The 19,318-nt window shown below is 36.5% G+C and overlaps 1 protein-coding gene across 1 annotated transcript; it reads left to right on the plus strand.

Annotated features, from left to right (window-relative positions):
- The first annotated feature begins 128 nt into the window (after positions 1-128).
- On the plus strand, positions 129-18,119 carry CNOT7 (CCR4-NOT transcription complex subunit 7). The gene is made up of 7 exons (XM_002923794.4): positions 129-269; positions 1,753-1,967; positions 3,660-3,853; positions 8,924-9,085; positions 12,142-12,286; positions 14,765-14,875; positions 16,448-18,119. The coding sequence occupies exons 2-7, from the start codon at positions 1,851-1,853 to the stop codon at positions 16,574-16,576; spliced, it is 858 nt and encodes a 285-aa protein (XP_002923840.1). The 5' UTR covers positions 129-269; positions 1,753-1,850; the 3' UTR covers positions 16,577-18,119.
- Positions 18,120-19,318: the final 1,199 nt, after the last annotated feature.

The raw sequence follows: 19,318 nt of genomic DNA on the forward strand, positions 1-19,318 counted from the left end.
CCGCCAAGCGTTCCACCACCCCTGCTTCCGTCACCTGCGTGCTCCGCCCCCTCTGCGTGTCGCGTCATCACCTAGCGCCCCCGCCAGGACGTGCGAGAAGCGACGGCGCAGCACGGTGCGGCGCAGCCCCCGGCTCCTCTTTTCCCCTTGCTGGGCGTGAGGTGTCTATGGGGCACCCGCTGCTGCCGCCGCTACCGCCACCGCCACCGCCGCTGGTTGCTGTCTCTATGGCGAGGAGGAGGAGGAGGAGCGCGAGCTCAGCGACACAAGTAGATCTTGCGTCTGCCGGGGGGGAGGGGCGGATTGGGGAAGTAGAAAGGGGGCGGGAACGAACAACCTTAGAGGGTGAGCGATGGCGCCAGCTGGAACGCGGCTGGCGAAGGAAAGAGCTAGGCGGCGGGTGGAGGGGGGCAGGGTAACGGGCTGAGGGTATGTCAAGGGGGTGGCGCGGGATGATGACGTAAAGGCTTTGTACCTGGGGCTTCGACGTTGTTGGACGGAAATTAGGAGTGGAGGGCGGTGGCCTAGATCCTCTGCTCCTCGTATTTGTTGCAGCAGTGGTTGGGAGTCAGTCTGGCTCCAGTAAATGGTTATCAAGCCCCTTCACGCTGGCTCTCTGCCAGAGAAGAGAGTTATCTATGATTTGAGTGGCTCTGTGCTGTCTTCGTTTCTTTGGGAGCCTGCAGTACGGAGATTGTATCTCCAGTAATGAGAAGGCCTCTGGTGCCGAGTCGGGACTTCTGGAATTGTAGTAGAGAGGGAGGTGGAAAAAGCAATGTTAAGCTACCGGGTCTTTCTAAAGTTGTGTGTGTGTGTGTGTGTGTGTGTGTGTGTGTGTGTGTGTGTTTAGTGGAGTGGGGACGTTAATAAAGGAGGGGTTTCCTAGATTTTCGGTTTCTGTTCTTAGAGGACTGGAGATTACATTTGTGACTGAAGTGTTTGGGGGATATCATAATTACCTTGTTTACCCTTGTTTGTTAGGATTGTTTCACACTTATGTGAAAAATGAAGGAGGATTTGGAATTTTTCTGTCCAAGAATCAAAATGTTGGTCTGTACTCTTTATGTGGCATGATACTCTGTTTATGGACCAGAAACAACAGATTTGTGTTTATGCTCAGGTTTTTAGGAAATTAGAAACCGTTTGAAATGCATACACCGTATTGCCTCCTTTCTTTCTCCCTCCTGCAGTTATGGACATTTAAACAGTTTCTGTGGCTGTTCCTTATTTTTCAGAAAGAGCTATTTTTGTTTTCTTTTTTTGTTGTCGGTTTCCTAAAAAGTCCCTTCTAATCTGACTTGAATAAATGCCACTAAAATAGATTTTGTAATCAAATCAGATTTTGAATGTTCTGTTAATGGCTAAAAGCAAACATTACCTTTGTCCTAATAACATCTGATCCCATCATGTTATATCACTATTTAACTCTTGATTTTCTATGTGGAAATAGATGTCTTTATAAAGTTTAATTCAGAGAGTGAGTTGAATTCAGAGCAATCTTTAAGTTTTTTAAAAATGATTAGTATGTACACATAAAAAATACTGTTTTTACTTAACACTGATATTAGGACCAGAAAACCTATGTTGCAGTCCTTTTTTTCCTACTGATTAGCTGTGTGACTTTAGACAAGTCATTTCCCAAACTGATTTTCTTACATATCAAGGACTTTGAATAAACAATCTTTTAGGTTTGTGTCAACTCATTTCTTCTATGATTCATATTTCTGATACCACTGGTTTTTATTTTGACAGGTACAAAAATAAAGGATAAAGTATTTTATGAAACAAACAAATCTTCAATCAAGTATAACATTTTGATGCTTGGCATCTAGACTTCTTGTGCCCTCACTATGCCAGCAGCAACTGTAGATCATAGCCAAAGAATTTGTGAAGTTTGGGCTTGCAACCTGGATGAAGAGATGAAGAAAATTCGTCAAGTTATCAGAAAATATAATTACGTTGCTATGGTATGCCTATCATCAAATCCTTAAGATGCTTCTTATAAAAGAGGAAGAGGGATTTTAAAAGTCTTGAATTCAATCCATCTGGTTAATATTGTAGAGATTAATTCAATCATAAAAAGAAAATTTTGTCAGTGTCCTCCAGCCAGAGACCACCACTCCTGCAATGTGACAAATTGGGTTTATTACTCATTGCATTGAGGGAAAATGCACACCACTGGAACATGGGGCATTTGCGTAAGAGAGTTAGGAAGGACTTGTAGGATTTGGGCTTCTGTCAGGTGGTTTTAGGGAGGGATTAAGGAGTCAGTGCCTTGCTCTGAATTGGATACTGTTGAGAAGCTGGAGTAATTTTATTACAGGATATCTTAATAAGTTAACTAGAATGAGAGAAGACTAGAGTGAGACTAAAGCTATAAAGAAGCAGCGGTTACTTACGTTAGCCAAGATAGAAGGATGTTTGGTCATTTTTGTGATTTGGACAAAGTTTATGTTTTTGTCTATGTTCAGTTATGATTACAGAGTGGTCTTGTCTGATGTTGAAGTGTGAAACTTCATAACAACAGAAAAACATGTGAACTATCTGTGGGCGCCAGGTCAGCTCCCAGCAACACTTAAGGCTTAACTGATAATACCAGATGAGCACACAAAAGCTAGGGAGTTCCTGCATGTCTTTCTCAAAAAAAATCAGATCTCCCGGTGGAACATTGTTGATCTGCAGTTTTTTTGTTGTTTGTTTTAATCATCATTGGAGCTCCATGAACACAGTGTGCTGTTAAGCATCTCTGCTTTTGCATTTAATATTCAATTTACCTAGACCATCTATTCATTTAATTACTTTGCTGCTTTACCTGCTGTACTTTGTACATCTGTTATAGTTACTGTACTGTTTTCCAGATTGTAAGTTCCGCGAAGCAAGGGGATAGTGTCTTAGTCATCCTTTCTCTCCCACAGCACACCCAGCATGACACAAAATATCCAGTAAAGTGGTTGTTGAGTTGGACTGAATTTAGAGTTTTAATTTCTTTACTGTTTCATTGTGATTTGGTATTCAGATTTTGTTCTCAGCTTCCCAGTTTGAATTTTAAAATTAAAGTGATACAGTTAATTTCCTCAGTATTTTTAATGCAAATAAATAAATGTGCTTCTGTGGGGAGGGGCAGGTTGACTGGTGAAAATAAGAATATTCAAGTGTGCATGGATAACCTAATTGATAGAGTGCTGTTTTAGCCCAAGAAATTAAGAGGGCTTTGATGTTTAGACAGACCTTGTCTCAGAGAAATGATTGGAAAGTATGTGTTTTCCGTTCTTTTTAATCAGTTCTTCATTTGTTTTAACACTAGCATTCTGTGAGCATAGTTTCACATACCCCTTGAGAAACATGAATTTATGATTTTTTTTCTCTTCCTGGGGAATAGAGTACTTGGTGCATTTATCATTCGTATCTTATACATAATAATTTTTTACTGACACATTATTTAAAATAAGAAAAAGTCATTAAGTTTGTAGAGTTTTATTTTGTGGTCCTAAAAAGTAATGCTCTTCATAGTTAAAAGGTAATTGTATTTGAATATGAATGTGTAGAATATTATCTATAACAGAACTCTTAGACTTGAACCAAAAATTATTTATTCTAAGAATTTGTGGATTATGGTTTTGATCACTTAGTAAATAACGAATCTTAAAACTATTTTACAGGACACCGAGTTTCCAGGTGTGGTTGCAAGACCTATTGGAGAATTCAGGAGCAATGCTGACTATCAGTACCAACTATTGCGATGTAATGTAGACTTGTTAAAGATAATTCAGCTAGGACTGACATTTATGAATGAACAAGGAGAATATCCTCCAGGAACTTCAACTTGGCAGTTTAATTTTAAATTTAATTTGACGTAAGTGGGAAATAAATATAACCCAAACTTTTTTTAGCTTAATTTTAGGAATTGATTTCCCTCAAGTATGGTGAATGAAATGTTAACTGAATTTGGCACAGTTATCCTAGAAATATTTAAAACCTAAAATTTCAAAAGACTAGATTTCTTCTAATGGGACAAAAGAACTAGGATAAAGAAGACTTTATATTCAAATACTTTGAATTTTAAAGATACTGTTTGAAAAGTATGACTGCCACTTTTTTTGGAATCTGAGAAACTTTGGGTATTGAAAACACTTCTTAATAGAAAAAAATAACCTTACATTAGTTTTATTTTCAAACTTTGTGTGCAGTTTGAAATAAATACGTCTTTGTTATAGTAATTATCCTTCTTGTGAAGAGATTTTTATTATAGTCAAACTCCAGTTTCTGAATAGATTACATGTCAAGGGCAGTAAGACATTTCTTGAAAACCTGGGTGCATTTTCCTGTCAAATCAATATAATTATATAATAGTTATATTATAGTTACAGTCCCTCATCAGCCCACAGAACCTCTTGTAACTTATACATAGGAGAGGTAATGGTACCCTTGAACTTGGTATTTCTTTCAGAAACCATTCAGAATCTAAATTCTAACTTAAGCCCAAGGTTGAATCCCAGTTTCCTTACTTGTTGTCTTGATAGTGTAGGGAAGTTTGGAGTGTTTTCGGGTGTGGGCAGATTGTTTACAAACTGACTCTAAGGTGGGGAAATGTTCATTCTAATGAAGTTACAATATTGCAGTGTCCTTCTATTTGACAGCTTGTACTTGTGTAATATGATCTTACATCTGGTTCAAAAAATAGTTAAAGAAGCTGTGGGACAATTAATAGTAGTGCCAATGTAAGAACCTCCCATTCTCTGTACAGTAATGTGATATTTAGCATATAAGTCTAAAAAGCGGGGCTTATGATTTTAGAGAGGTTGTGTTGTCAGTGGTGCAGTACTATGGCTTATGACTACGTTGTGTTTAGCCTCATTTTCTGTTTTACTTTCTTGGATTTCATAATGTACGCCAGCACCTTGTAAAGGGTAAAGTACTCCTCTCTATTCAAACCGATGATAACCTTTTTCCCAAGTTGATCAGTTTTAACTGAGATACTGTTGTGATGTAAATACATGAGTAGGAGGTGACCCATCCATGTCTCCATTTTGGTAAAATTGACATTTTCCTTTTCTAGAAACATCTTTGTTATAATAACAACTGCCTTATTATTACAATCTTTGAAAGACATTTTTTTCTTATACAGAGAGGGCTACTTGTTACCAGGTTTTGCTACCATTTATACTAATGTTAATGTCTAAGAAGTGTTTTTAAAGAGAAGGATATAGTAGAATATACTATTTAAGTGGAAGATAAAACTGGGACTATCTAATATGAAGACAGAATTCCATGAATAGAATCTTGGATATTTTGAAGAAAGATGAAAATTGATTTTTTTATTGGGTGCCTAGAATGTGTCAGCAGCTGTGTTAGTTGCTAGGGATATAGTGTTGAGGAAAGTTGGTCCTGGTCTTTATAACTTAGTGTTCCTGTAACATTTCTGTCTGCTCTCCATTGCCAAAGTCCAAAAATTAGATTTGTTAGATAATGATCAATGTATAGGAGTTCTCTCTAAACTGAATTTGGAGTTGATATGTAAAATGAAAATTGAAGTAGAATATTGATGAGCTGTGCAGAAGAAAGCTATCTCAAAGGAGAGGAGAACGAATTTCTAAAATATCAGTTTGATGATTGCAGTAATTAGTATTTGAGAGAATCATTTTAATAGTGTAATAGAGATTATAGGAGATTGTGGGTTCCGTGGTCACAGAAAGGAAGCTGATAATTCATTTAAGGAAAATGGCGAGGAGAGGAGATACAGGGAGGACCGTAAGTGGAAAGGACAGCAGAATCAAAGGGTGGGTTTGATTTTGTTCTATGGATAATGCACAGGCAGTTGAAGGCTAAAAAGCAGTTGTCAGGTATGGAGTTGCAGGCTGTTCACGTTGTCTTTCATAGTCTTTGCAGATTTTTCGAGCACCTTATGTGTTCTTGGTTTGAGTTCATTAAATATTAAGTTTAGTGACCATTTGTGCATTTGTGACAGTCTGTATTCTGGTTTGCCTTTGCTCATGATTTTTAAGCATAAACTTAAATATATAGGGTGGATGTTTTAAAATATATAAAATGTGTAAAATGTGTGGTGAGCTAGGGATGGATTGAGGTTGGAAAGCGTTTCCAAATTGTAAAATCTTTAATCTGCTGTGTTTAAAAATGTGAATTTGTGTAGTGGGCTAAGTTTATACTTGTCGGTAGGTCAAAAAGTAGGGGCGCCTGGCTAGCTCAGTCCATAGAGCGTGCAACTCCCGATCTTGGAGTTATGAGTTCAAGCCCCATGTTGGACATGGAGGGTGAAAAAATATATTTATTGGATTTAACATACCTAGTTAAGTTAGTTTCTGTTTATAGGATATAGTTTGAGATGAGTAGCCTTGTATCTCTGCTTTTTGGGAAAACCTTTTTTAGGGATTTCTACGTGGCTTTTACTCCTTTTCAGTTATTATACCTGGATATTTTGCCACCTTAAACTTCAGTAGTTGATTAGTGCTAGTAGCAGTCGCGTTACTGTTCATGGCTGTTCTGAACAGATTGTTCTAATCAGTAATCCAATCCCTGCACCTGCAGCAGTCCTTACATTTTTGACTAAAATGTTTTGACTACTTTTTTGAGATTTGCATCCTTTAATATATTCCTACATGTACTAGGATTTTTGAAGATGAGGAATGATTTCAAAACTTGAAATGGATACCGTGGGAACAGGACAGTCTATTGATTTGGAGAATTGAATTGTAACAATTGTGGAGTTTCCCTTACTAACAGGAAATTTTCTTCATCGTATTTAGAGATTGATTAGCCTACCTGTATGAAGCTTTCAGCTTTCTCTTCGAAAGAGTTGGACATTATAAAGCATGGAATTGGTTCCAAATTTTAAAATATTTACTCCAAAGAAATTTAAATGATAGTACATTAGCTTAATCTGCATTGAGTTATGTGAACTATACACAAAAAAAGAGAAAGGAGTAATTTTATACATTTTTTTTTAAACCAGACTTGTTGATCATTAAATACCTGAAGTACTTACAATATCTTCTGGATATTGTGATTCAATAGGTCTAGGTTTAGGACCTGGGAATCCATATTTTTGGTAAGCTCTCTGGATGATTGCTGACATGGGGCGAGTTTGGGAAATTCTGATTTAAATAGTGCAACACTCACTGTTCCACTTCACATGTTTTTTGATGTGGTGATAGACATTAAACAAAAGAGACAAAAGTCATTGCCCTCTTTTTTTTTTTTTTAAGATTTTATTTATTTATTTGACAGACAGCCAGCGAGAGAGGGAACACAAGCAGGGGGAGTGGGAGAGGAAGAAGCAGGCTCCTAGCGGAGAAGGCTGATGTGGGGCTCGATCCCAGAATGCTGGGATCATGCCCTGAGCCGAAGACAGACGCTTAACGACTGCGCTACCCAGGCGTCCCAAAAGTCACTGGCCTCTTGAAGCTTACATTCTGATAGAGTGTACTAAAATAAAGATGAAGTGAGCATATGGCCCAGAATAATGTGATCCTAGAGAAAGAATCTTAAGATTTGGGTTGGTTATAATTTGCTAACATATGCCTCTCAATGTGAGTGTCAGAATCTGATGAGTGAGATTTTAATTGTTTAAATTACATATTTTTAGTGTAATAAGACCACTGATATCTGTTGTTTAACGAAAGAAACTTGTAGTAGATTTATTCAGATATCCTTCCTAAAGGGTTTTCCTGGGGGAAATTTTGACCTAAAGTGATGATTGCAGTTCCCCTCTGTTTTTTTAACTGTTCCAGTGGCTAGTTTTTGTTTTTTAAATTTTTATATTAAGGTATAGTTCACATACGTTATATTAGTTTCAGGTGCGTAACATAGTGGTTTAACAATTTTGTACGTTGTGCAGTTCTCACCACAATAAGTGTATTTACCATCTGGCACCATACAACTTTATGTTTTGTTATTTTTCAAAGACATTTAGAAGCAGACTGATTTCCAGAGAATAGACCATAAGAATACTTTTTCACCTAAATGTAATGTTTCTTTTGGTTTAATTAGTTTTGTTAAAGCTTTTAATAGAATTTTCTTTTGCTAAGTGGTAGAAACTAGTGTTCTTGCAATTTAAAAAGTAAATTAAAAAATATCCAGTGGGCAATGCACAAAATACTTTTCATGTATTCTCAGAAACCTACACCTTTGTTTTGATCCTTTTTTAAATTAATTTAACATTTTGGATACCTCTGTGTTTGTGCTTAGAAATTAAGGCTTTCTTTTTGGCTTAAGTAAAATCTTGAAGGATTGGTTTATATTCAGATTTCCTGGCTTGACTTTTGGGAGGTGATTTTCTCAGATTAAGATTGTTAGAAGAAATTATTGCAATTATAGCAAAGTCTTTAAACATTTTACTGGTTATTGGAGCAATTTGAAAGGCTTATTATTAGTGAGAGGAGGAAACTCCTTTTTCTTTAGGATGGAATGTAGTTTTAACCGAGCTACATCAGATGTTTTCCTTTTGGTATCTTTCCTGGTGCTGTTGGGAGCATGGGAGATGGATATAGGCTGTTAGCCCTGTGGCTACAGCTCCATCTGGCAGCAATAAAAAGGCTGTTGAGACTGAAAGCCCCTGAAAAGAATATGTCTTTCACTTTGTGGTGGTAGCCCCTGGGGAGTAGAAGACCGTTTGTCCAAACTCAGTTAAATATATTTAACTTGTGAAAGGCTAATGAAATTCAATCGGTAGTAAAGATTAAAATCGCCCCCGTAGAATGTTTTGAAAGATAATTTACTGAACGCTTTTCTAAAATAATTGTATATTTAAATTGTATTTTCCTTCCTATATGTGAAGCATTGGAATGATCGGACCCAAGCCAGTCCTCTTGTTGTTTCTGGCACTGTAGGTTATAGATTTGAGTGAGAGAAAAACAGTTTGTTTGAAGTACAGCACTTTTGAAGGTTGTCTTTCTTTTTCTCCTGCCAGGGAGGACATGTATGCCCAGGACTCTATAGAGCTACTAACAACATCCGGCATCCAGTTTAAAAAACATGAGGAGGAAGGAATTGAGACCCAGTACTTTGCAGAACTTCTTATGACATCGGGTGTGGTCCTCTGCGAAGGGGTCAAATGGTTATCATTTCATAGGTAAAAAGATTGCACTGAAAATAGCATTTGTGTTTCCATTTCCCAGCAGCTTCACACTTGGTGTGGGTCACTGTTTTAGTACTTTCAGGGTTATTTCTACAAGGAACTGGCTGCCACATAGCAGTCGCCTCTCAAGAAGCTAATGTTGGTCTACTTACGGGTTAATCTAAAGATACGTGTTTCATATTTAGCCAGTGAGAGAGACCGTATTGCATAGTGGAAAGAGTTAGGCTGACAAAGTAGATCTTGGTTTAAATCCAGCAGTGCCATTTGGAATCAGTGTTACCAAGGGTTATTTAACATTTCTGAGCTTTAGAATGATACCATTCATTCGTTAAGAAAATATTCATGTAATACCTACCAATGCCAAGCACTCTGGTGTACAATTCTAGGAATTAAGCTGTGAACAAAACAGACTAAAATCCTCATCCTCATGAAGTTTATATTCTGGTGGAAGTAGGCAATTTTTTTTTTAAGGATGAAATTTATATTGTTGTTTGTTAGATGTTGATAAATGCTGTGGAGAAAAAAATAGCAAAGAGGATGTTAGGGTGGGTGGGGGTGGTGGATTTTTTTTTTTTTTAAGAAGAGTGATCAGGTAGGCATTACTTAGGAAAATGTCTTATTTTAATGGCCAATAATATATTTAGAGCATTTTAGTAAAAGGTTTTACACACAGTAAATTCTCAATAAAATAAATGGTCATTTTTAATTCTTATTATAAAATAAAACTGGATTGTTAAAGAGAATTTCTAGAAGGGGAATTAGTTCCCTTTTGTAAAAATAGACTTCCAAATAAGAGTTTTTCTATTGAGGTAAACTAAAACTGGAAGCACAGGGACTAAAAGTGGCATTGGGAATTATTTTATTTGGCCTTCTATTAAATGTTCTTATATTGGGTCCATTTCACACATTTTTAAAAAAATAGAGTCTCCTGCATGCTTTAGAATTTCCAACTCTGGCCTCTGGAATGATTATAGTGAAGGACTCTTCCTATTGCAAACTCTTATGTAATACTAAGCAGTAATTTTTGAGTTGGAGGTATTGAACATACTAATTGTCACCTGTCATCTTTGCTTTCTGTTCTCCATTTGAGCCTATACCTCAGGAGACAAGACTGAAGTCTCTGTTAACTTGAGGAATGTTGTCAGTTTTTTTGTTCATTTGTTTGTTTTTTGACTTTCCTGGTCATGACTAGAAAACATCATCCTGTCCTTTTGCTGTATATGACATTCTTTCATTCGAAAAATACTCTGAGCAAATACTACGTGCTAGGCATTGGGGATATTAAGATTAACAAAAACAAAGGGTTCATGTCTCCTTAGAGTGTAGAGTCTAAGTTAGACTCCAGTATTTGTCAAGATATGTTAAGATTTTATTCTAAATGTCATTAAATATTTTCATCCTATTCTAACCTATTTTAGGAGATAAAGACTAGTTTAAGAAACTTAGGAATCCTAAATTCTTGTACAGTCTTTTACTAGTAGTAAGCAAATGCTGTATTGACTTCTGTTTAGTTAAATAGCAGTCATTTCCCTGCCAATTACCAGAAATTGAAAGGTTTTTGCCTTTAATTGCTTACCCTTGGTATTCCTTAATGGTCTTCAATGGTAAAGCTTCTTTTTTTTCTTTTTAAAATTAGAAGTAATTCTGAACATTAAATAGAAATTTTATTTGTATCCCCCCAAAAGATATGTTAATACCACTTCTTACCAAATACGTACTGAGTTCCAGCTTTGTGAAGTAAAAGATTTTAAGATATTTTTTAAAATGTGGTTCCCACTAGACTAGTGGAGAAAACAATAATGCATTAAAGGGAAGTACAAGAAAACAGCTTGTATAAGAAATCAGTGGGAGCTAAACTCTTCAGGGATGGATGGCATCTTGTCCTTGAAGGAAAGGTAGACAGGGAAAAAAGGGTGTGTAATTATGGCATAGGAATGTGGGGACATACAAAGCTATGGAAAAAACCCAGCAATAAAGATAGGAGATCTTGATTTGAAAGTGTGGGAGTTGATATTTTATTCTCTGGATAGTTCTCAATGTTTATTACTTCTGTTTCTTCCATGTGCGGCATTTCCATTAATATGTCTTGAGGAGCCATATGAGATAGGAACAGAATTTTGAGGGAAGAGAATGACTGATAAAATCATTTAAGGAAATGAAAATACTTCCATTAGGGAATTACTCCTTGGTTTTCTGTTTTTTTGTTTTTAATTTTTAAGTAGGCTCCACGCCCTGTGTGGAGCCCAGCAACGTGGGGCTTGAACTCATGATCCTGAGATCGTGACCTGAGCCAAGATCAAGTGGCGGACACTTAACTGACTGAACCACCGAGGCGCCCCGCTCTGGGTTTTGAAGCATATGACCCCTCTAAAATATGGGAAGAGTTGGGGGCGCCTGGGTGGCTCCATTGTTAAGTGTCTGCCTTCGGCTCAGGGCATGATCCCGGGGTTCTGGGATCGAGCCCCACTACAGGTTCCTCGGCTATGAGCCTGCTTCTTCCTCTCCCACTCCCCCTGCTTGTGTTCCCTCTCTCCTGGCTGTCTCTCTTTCTGTCAAATAAATAAAATCTCTTAAAAAAATAAAATAAAATATGGGAAGAGTTGTATTATTTTTGCCAATTCTGCTGCCTTTTGACATCTTTAGCCACGTTTCCATTCATATTTATTTTTCCATTTCCATAGTTATTTAAAAGTTTTTGAGACATCTGTGGATAGTTTGATACTTTTTAAAGAGTTCTTCCTTTAGAGATCAGCAAAATAGTAGTTAGTGACTGCAGGCTTGAGATGCTAGTATAGATCTGTATGCTGCTATCTCTGAATGATAGTGACAAGTTCGGATCACTGTTGGTAAGATGATGGCATTTTCCCATTATTAGAAACATGTCTGTTTTCTCTCTTCTTGTGTGCTTTTTTTGGGGGGTGGCGAGAGGGGGTTGATTCCTTTTTTGACCTGCAGTTGTGGCTTACTTAAAATTTGTATCAGAAAAAGAAATTATTTTTTCATCTCTATGGTATTTATATGTCTCTGTTCTATATTTAACCCTTTTGTAGTGGTTATGACTTTGGCTATTTAATCAAAATCCTGACCAACTCTAACTTGCCTGAAGAAGAACTTGACTTCTTTGAGATCCTTCGATTATTTTTTCCTGTCATTTATGATGTGAAGTACCTCATGAAGAGCTGCAAAAATCTCAAAGTAAGGCTTTTTTAAGTGGCTGTTTGTAATCCACACACTATTTAGACTGAGTGACTGAGAAATAAAATTTTAGCCTGGGATATTGTTTTAAGCCATATTTTAAGTTTTATATTAAATGCAATTACATTATCTGGTCATTTGATTCTTTTTGCCACATAAATAATTTGTGGGAAATCCTTTTTCAAAGTTTCAGTGTATATTGGCAGAATAAGTTTTCAACAGAATTCAAACCAAGAATCATTTTCAACATTCCCAGATTGAAAGTCATAAACCTGCACAAAAAGGTGAGGACTAGCGAGGCTCCCTTGCACTGCGAGTACACGCTGCCCGACATGCGTACAACCTACCCATGCAAGATAAAACCTGAGGTGGCCAGCAGTGTAGTCAGTAATGTAGCAAACAGAGTTTTCCCTTCAGCTTGGAGAAAAATTATTTTGTGGGTTCTAGTCATAGATCGTGTTCCTAGGATTAATTTACATGGCTAAAAGATTTTTTTTTTCCTGGACCAAAAGATGTCAAGATGTTAGTGCAACTGTGAATGTGTAGGTCCTGTCTAGACAGTAGGTTGCATTCTGACACTGCTGAATGCATGTGTAATAATGTTACTTCTGAACATGAGTTCTTTCAGAAGGAACATTTAATAAGTGAAGTTCTCCTTTGTTTTGAAAACGAATTCATGTGGTGGCACAGACTCCCAAGGAATAGAAGGGCTTTATCTTTTTTCCCAGCTTTGTTTGTATTTAAGCTGTAACTAAAAAGCACATTTAGGTAAAGTGGCCGCTTGGTAGAACCTGCAATAGGTTAATCACATTTTCTTACCAGGTTTTTAGAGGTGCAGATAAAGTTATACTTTTAGGAGATGGTAAAACCTAAAGAGCTTTACTTTTGGGGCGCTTGGGTGGCTCAGTTGTTAAGCGTCTGCCTTTGGTTCAGGGTGTGATCCCGGCGTTCCGGGATCGAGCCCCACATCAGGCTCCTCTGCTGGGAGCCTGCTTCTTCCTCTCCCACTCCCCCTGCTTGTGTTCCCTCTCTCGCTGGCTGTCTCTATCTCTGTCAAATAAATAAAATCTTAAAAAAAATAAGAGCTTTACTTTTAAGCAGAAGGAAACAGTGTAGGAGTTGAATAAGGAAACTTTGCTTTTGACAGATGAACTTAAAATCAGAAGAGAAGTAGTCTTTTGGCCAAAGTTTGCTTGCCTTACTTATTACAGAATATGGCATATAACTGGGGAAATTTTTAAGAAAGATTACTTATGTTTGTAGCAACTAAGAGCAGCAGCACTTTGTGCAATTTGAAGAGACTTCTCCATGTGACTCAGGTGAACTTGCAGTAGGATAGCCTTATTGCTATAGAAACTTAGCCCACCCCTGAAAGCATTACGTGCTGAGAATCCATGGCCTAGATGTTTTAATCTGGCTTTGGAAGTGCTTTTTAAAATCTGACATGTCTCTATAATGACATATTTTAGAAACAGGATCAAATTATTGCTCACTATGTGTATGATAATGGAAAATTTCTAAGTACACCAGATATTCTGAATATGCCGAGTGAGCTGCTGTGTTAAATTTAGGTTAATGACAAAGGTGCTTTTTGACCTGTGGTCAGCCATGCTGAATGCCTCTATTCTGTTGCTCTCCTAAGCAGCTGCTAATGATACCTAATCCTCATGTTATTTTTAGCTCAGAAGTAAGAGCTGCCTGTGCAAAGCACTGTTTCAAGCTGTGAAGCGGAGGGGGGCTAGTTTGCCTTAACAATTAGGGAGAAATCTGTCCTGATCTTTCTTTCCTTACTCACCTATTTCCCCCCATTATTCCTTCCCTCTCTTCCTTCCTTTTTATTTTCTCTTTTATTCTTTTTCTCTTCCTTCCTTTCACTCTCCTTTCTTTTTTAAGCCTGGCAACATTAACATAAGCAGATATTTAGACCCTGCTAAAGAGTTGTAGTCTTAAAACAGCATTCTCTTAACAAAGCCATAATTAAGCACTTAGTGGATTTTTAAGGACTGGGTTAGTCATAATAGCTTTGCTTTGTACAAAGTATTTAGATAAACTACTTGGAAATGGATTGGTGAGAACCTTAGGAAAGTTTGGGAGGAACTGCCGATGGTCATTTTTATATTGATGGACGGATTGACTAAATGTACTTGATAAATGTTCCCCTGTACACTTGGTTCCCTTGTATAGGATCTGCTTCCCCCAGATCTTTAGGAATGTTGTTTGCCTGTCACATGCCTTAAAGCATATGATGAAGATAAATTTTTCCAATTAGGATCTCATTTTCTACTAAATTATAAACTTCTCCCATATTCAACAAATACTTTGATTTGTAATACACATTCTTTTTTCTTCTGATCTTCATAAGGTCCATCTTTACGTGCTAAAGTCCACTTATATTTTGGTCAGTGTCTAAGTTATGTAACTTGTGAATTTGGGCATTGTACTGTTTCTGTGTTGACAGGCAGGTTTTCTTTCTTCTAGGGTGGTTTACAGGAAGTTGCTGAACAGTTAGAGCTGGAACGGATAGGACCACAGCATCAAGCGGGATCTGATTCATTGCTCACAGGAATGGCCTTTTTCAAAATGAGAGAAGTATGAAGACATCAGTGCCTTTTTCTCAGTTGGTTGTTAGGTTGAGAACATTAAAAATCTAACGGCAAAGTTTTTGGGCAATAAATGCTCATTAAATGAAGATCCGGTTAGAGATGCATGTAGGCTCTGTCCAACACACTTGAATTAGAGTGTTCAAAAATAAGTCCTCTTGAAATGTAGTTCAGAGGGCGGTGAAAAAATGATTTCTTCATAGACTGAAAAATGAAACAGTTTAAACTACCTTAGGAATCATGTAGGTCCAACCATCCTATTTCTTAGATTAGAAAACTGAAGGCAGAGGCTAGTAGCTTCTATCCAAGGACACACACACATTACTAGCGGGAGAACTCCAGAACTCTTTCTGTAGATCCCATCAGTGCTGCTGCTGCCGAGCCAAGGAACCTACATGTTAGGTTTCCCTGGCATTGTCTTCTTGTAGGCATTAAACTGCTGGTAAAACACCATTTGCTCATGCCATTTTGCAGCACTTTGAGGGTTTGTAGAGTAGTGCTTATATAGTGCTTTTAGTAGATTGAGTCTTACTAAGTCTGAATCCTCAAGTGGTTAAGTAAATCTGAAGTAGTTGTTGAATCAAAAATCGTACTGAGCAGAGCCCCTTTAGTGGTAAAAGGCAGTACTGACTATAAAGCTAGGTATAGAAGAGTGGAATTGAATGAACCCAAGTCTCCTTCTAGCTCAGAATGGAGTGATAGATGCAGGTTTACCTCACTGTAATTTAAATGTAAAGAAAAGAAAGTTTTCCTTTTTGCAAAATAACTAGAATTCTTTTGAGTACATCCTCTTAGACACTCAAGAATTGACTGAGAACTATCTGGAAATTTAAAACTTCTGTAGCAATTGTAATAATAGTTGTTTTGCCAAGTATTGATTCAGAAGCGATTTGGACTGTCTATTCATGACAAGTAAATACTTTGTTTTGTACTTCTTTCCAATGCTACGCTAGAGAATTAAAACAATCTTTTGGATTTTTAGCTTTGCATTTTAAAAAAATACCTTAATGGTTCAATTAATGGTGGATTCTCTGCTACTATTTGTTATCTTTATATTCCTTGGCTTCTTCAAGAATAGTAACCTAGTGTGAATGTTCAGATTTTACTGTCCAGAACGTGTTTAGGGTTTGATTGTTTTCAGCTAACTCAGCCTTGCATGTAGACTCAAGGCTACTTATAAGCCTAAACTTTTTTCTCCCATTATTGACAATATTCATTTTCACCATTGAGTGTTGTTATTACATTAATGGAATAAAAATGCCTGCCATTTTTCCATGATTACAAACTCTCATAAAATTGATCTAAATGTTACTAGGAAAGACACGTGTTTATACATTTTTTTTGTAATCTTTTTCTTTGGTTTCTCTTGAGCTCTGTACTTCTTGAAAACATTAGTCTTACTCATTGAATTTAAAATGTGTGGCCTCAAAGGAGCACCATAGAAAAGAGCTGTCATTTTAGTTAATGAACAGTCAGTACTTACGTTGCTGAAATGTAAGTTACCAGTGGTACCTTTTGGTTAAAATTATCTTTTTTTTTTCCCCCCAAAATTCCTTTTTAGATGTTCTTTGAAGATCATATTGATGATGCCAAATATTGTGGTCATTTGTATGGCCTTGGTTCTGGTTCATCCTATGTGCAGAATGGCACAGGGAATGCATATGAAGAGGAAGCCAACAAGCAGTCATGACATGAAATAGTCCTTTTATTTTTATTTGAGCTACACACAGCTTGTATATAGGTTTTATCTCTGGTTGAATCCCTTGAACAATAGATAATACTATTTTTTTTCTTTCATAGCCCATTTTATTTTCTGCCTTTCAGTACTAGTATGACCATTCCTATCTCAGATCTTAATAAATAGAAAAGCATTCAGGTTAAATTTGGCCTTAATATACTTGTTAGCAGGCATGTGTGACAGAGTGGGGAAAGCTGCATCATACTGAATATTTTGATAAACTTTACCTGCTTGGGCTTGGTTTGTTTTTCCCCCTTCCTAAATTAACTAGCACTGACTGTAATTTATTTCCCTATTTCATGTCTCCCTTCCATTCTGCAGGAGTTTTAGCTATTTGAGATTGTGGACCATCAATTTTGCACTTTAGAGAATGATTCTGACTCAAATCCTCTGTTTTATCAGAAATTTTGGCTTTTCTTGCTCTTAGCTGGAAAAATGACCATCTGCCAACTTTATACAGTATTTACTTGTTTTTTGACCCACGGAAATAGCACATGCATTGTGCAAACGGTTGATTCAGCAAGACTACAAAAAAAAAAAAAAGACAAAAAACTACTGAGAAGCTTAGTAACTGCTGTTTCTGTACGTAGTGTTTAATCTTCCAAGCACATCTAGTGTCTGTCAGTTTCTCATTGGCATGTGTAGGCTGCTCTGTGACTGAAGAATTTTTCAAACCAGCTTTACACCCTTCAGGAAAAATCCCTTGTGATTGGATGTTTAATGTCTGCCAGGAAAATGGCATCCAAGATAATTGAAGCCGCAGTTATTTTATGATCGCACACTTCCCCCTTGATCTGCTTCTTTTTATTCTGTCACTGTTTACCCTTATTTTTAATTTTTTAAAAATTTTATAGCCATACTTCCGATGCTCTTGCTTTGTTGATTCCACAAATCAATTTCATTAACGTCCAAAGACAGCAAATCTTTAGGTATATTTTATACCAAATTAAATTACAGGAAAAAATTGTGCTTTCATAGTGGTTACAAAGATAAATAATGGAGAGATTTGGTGCAAAACAACAAAATACAAAACTATATTCTATATATAAAGTCATATATGTGTGTATATATATGGCTATATATATATAGCTAATTAAAATTACCTGAGGAGTGTAATGCTTGTTTATTTTTTTGTGTATATCTTTGCAATCTATTTTATATATATTGACAAAAGAGACTGTGAAATATTTAGCCATGCAGAATATGTGACCAGACCAGAGCATGTGTAGAAAGACATTTGGTAATCATTATTAACTCTTCCCTGAAATGATAGACTCCAAGTTATGATGTGTGTTATCTACATTTCAATCAGTAATACTAGCAAACCTTAAAATGTTAGCCATATTGGTTTGTTTCCTTTGTACATTCTTTATTCATGATATTACAATGCTGTAACTGGATGGTCCTTTTTAAACAAAACGTTATTTGCAAAACAGAGGGTAATATTTGTTTTTAAAGCTTTTGTAAATAAAGGCTTCAGAAATGTTTTCTTATATATGTTGATGACTGGTAATTTTGTTTTAAAAATATTTATTTTTATTTTTTTAATTTGGGCAACTGAACAGAACTCCATAACTTCTTTAACTGTAGCTAATTATTAGTCTCTTAATCAAGACTTCTGCATTTCAACACTGTCAGCTTATTTTTTATGAATACCTCAACTAGCTGTTAAGAACTGATTTTTATTTCTTTTCCAGGAATGCATTTATTCTGAAAGACAAAGTAAATGCATTTGATATGACTTACTGTGGCTTCTTTTTAAAGCTGACACAATATAGCAGATAATCTAATTGGTTTCTTCTTATTTTGATCTTCACCTCCTTAAAAAAAATAGGGATTATAAAGATTCCCTTTTGAATAGCCACATAGTTGCTGAATTTCATAGTTTGTGTCAATATTGGTTTCTGTCTTGTAAGCAGTAATAATATTTTATAACTTCTATAAGAGGAACATTATGACCTTTAAAAATCTAGCTTTTGGACATGAGATATTTGGCTGGTAATTTTGTAATGTTCCCAAGCCATTAATTCTGGACTCACCATATTCTATTAAATCTCTTGGAGCAAGGGTCAGCAAACTATAACCTACAGGCCCAAACCAGGCTGTTGCCTGTTTTCGTATGGCCAGTGAGATGAGAATGGTTTTTACGGTTTTAAAATGTTTGGGGGGAAAAAAATCAAAAGAATAATACTTCCTGATGTGAAAATTATGAAATTCAAATTTTAGTGTCCATAAGTAAAGTTTTATTGGAATGCAGCCACACTCATCATTTCTGTACTGTCTGTGGCTACTTTCACACCACACTGGGAAGGTTGAATAGCTACTGCAGAAACTGCGTATGGCTTTGTCATCATTTCACATTGCTTTTTGGACTGCTACAAAATCAGTGATGCAGATATGAAAGCATTTGGAGCATTCTATCTGTACAACAACATTTTATTATTTTTTCTGTTACCAGATCATATCCGTTATGTCAAAACAAGAAAACTGCACTTTGAATGATGTGCCTTGAAGGCACACTGGAATGTGGATTATCTTAACCAAATTGTAAGATAAAATACTGTGTGTGTCAAGCACTGACACTCTAACTGCTAAAAAACACAATACACGTTGACATAACCATACCGAGCGCTCATCACAATATACCAACTACTGGGAAAGCAACAGAAATTTTAAAATGGAATATCTCAACAC

The sequence above is a fragment of the Ailuropoda melanoleuca genome, chromosome 18 (assembly GCF_002007445.2).
Source record: "Ailuropoda melanoleuca isolate Jingjing chromosome 18, ASM200744v2, whole genome shotgun sequence".
In the NCBI taxonomy this organism is placed as follows: Eukaryota; Metazoa; Chordata; class Mammalia; order Carnivora; family Ursidae; genus Ailuropoda; species Ailuropoda melanoleuca.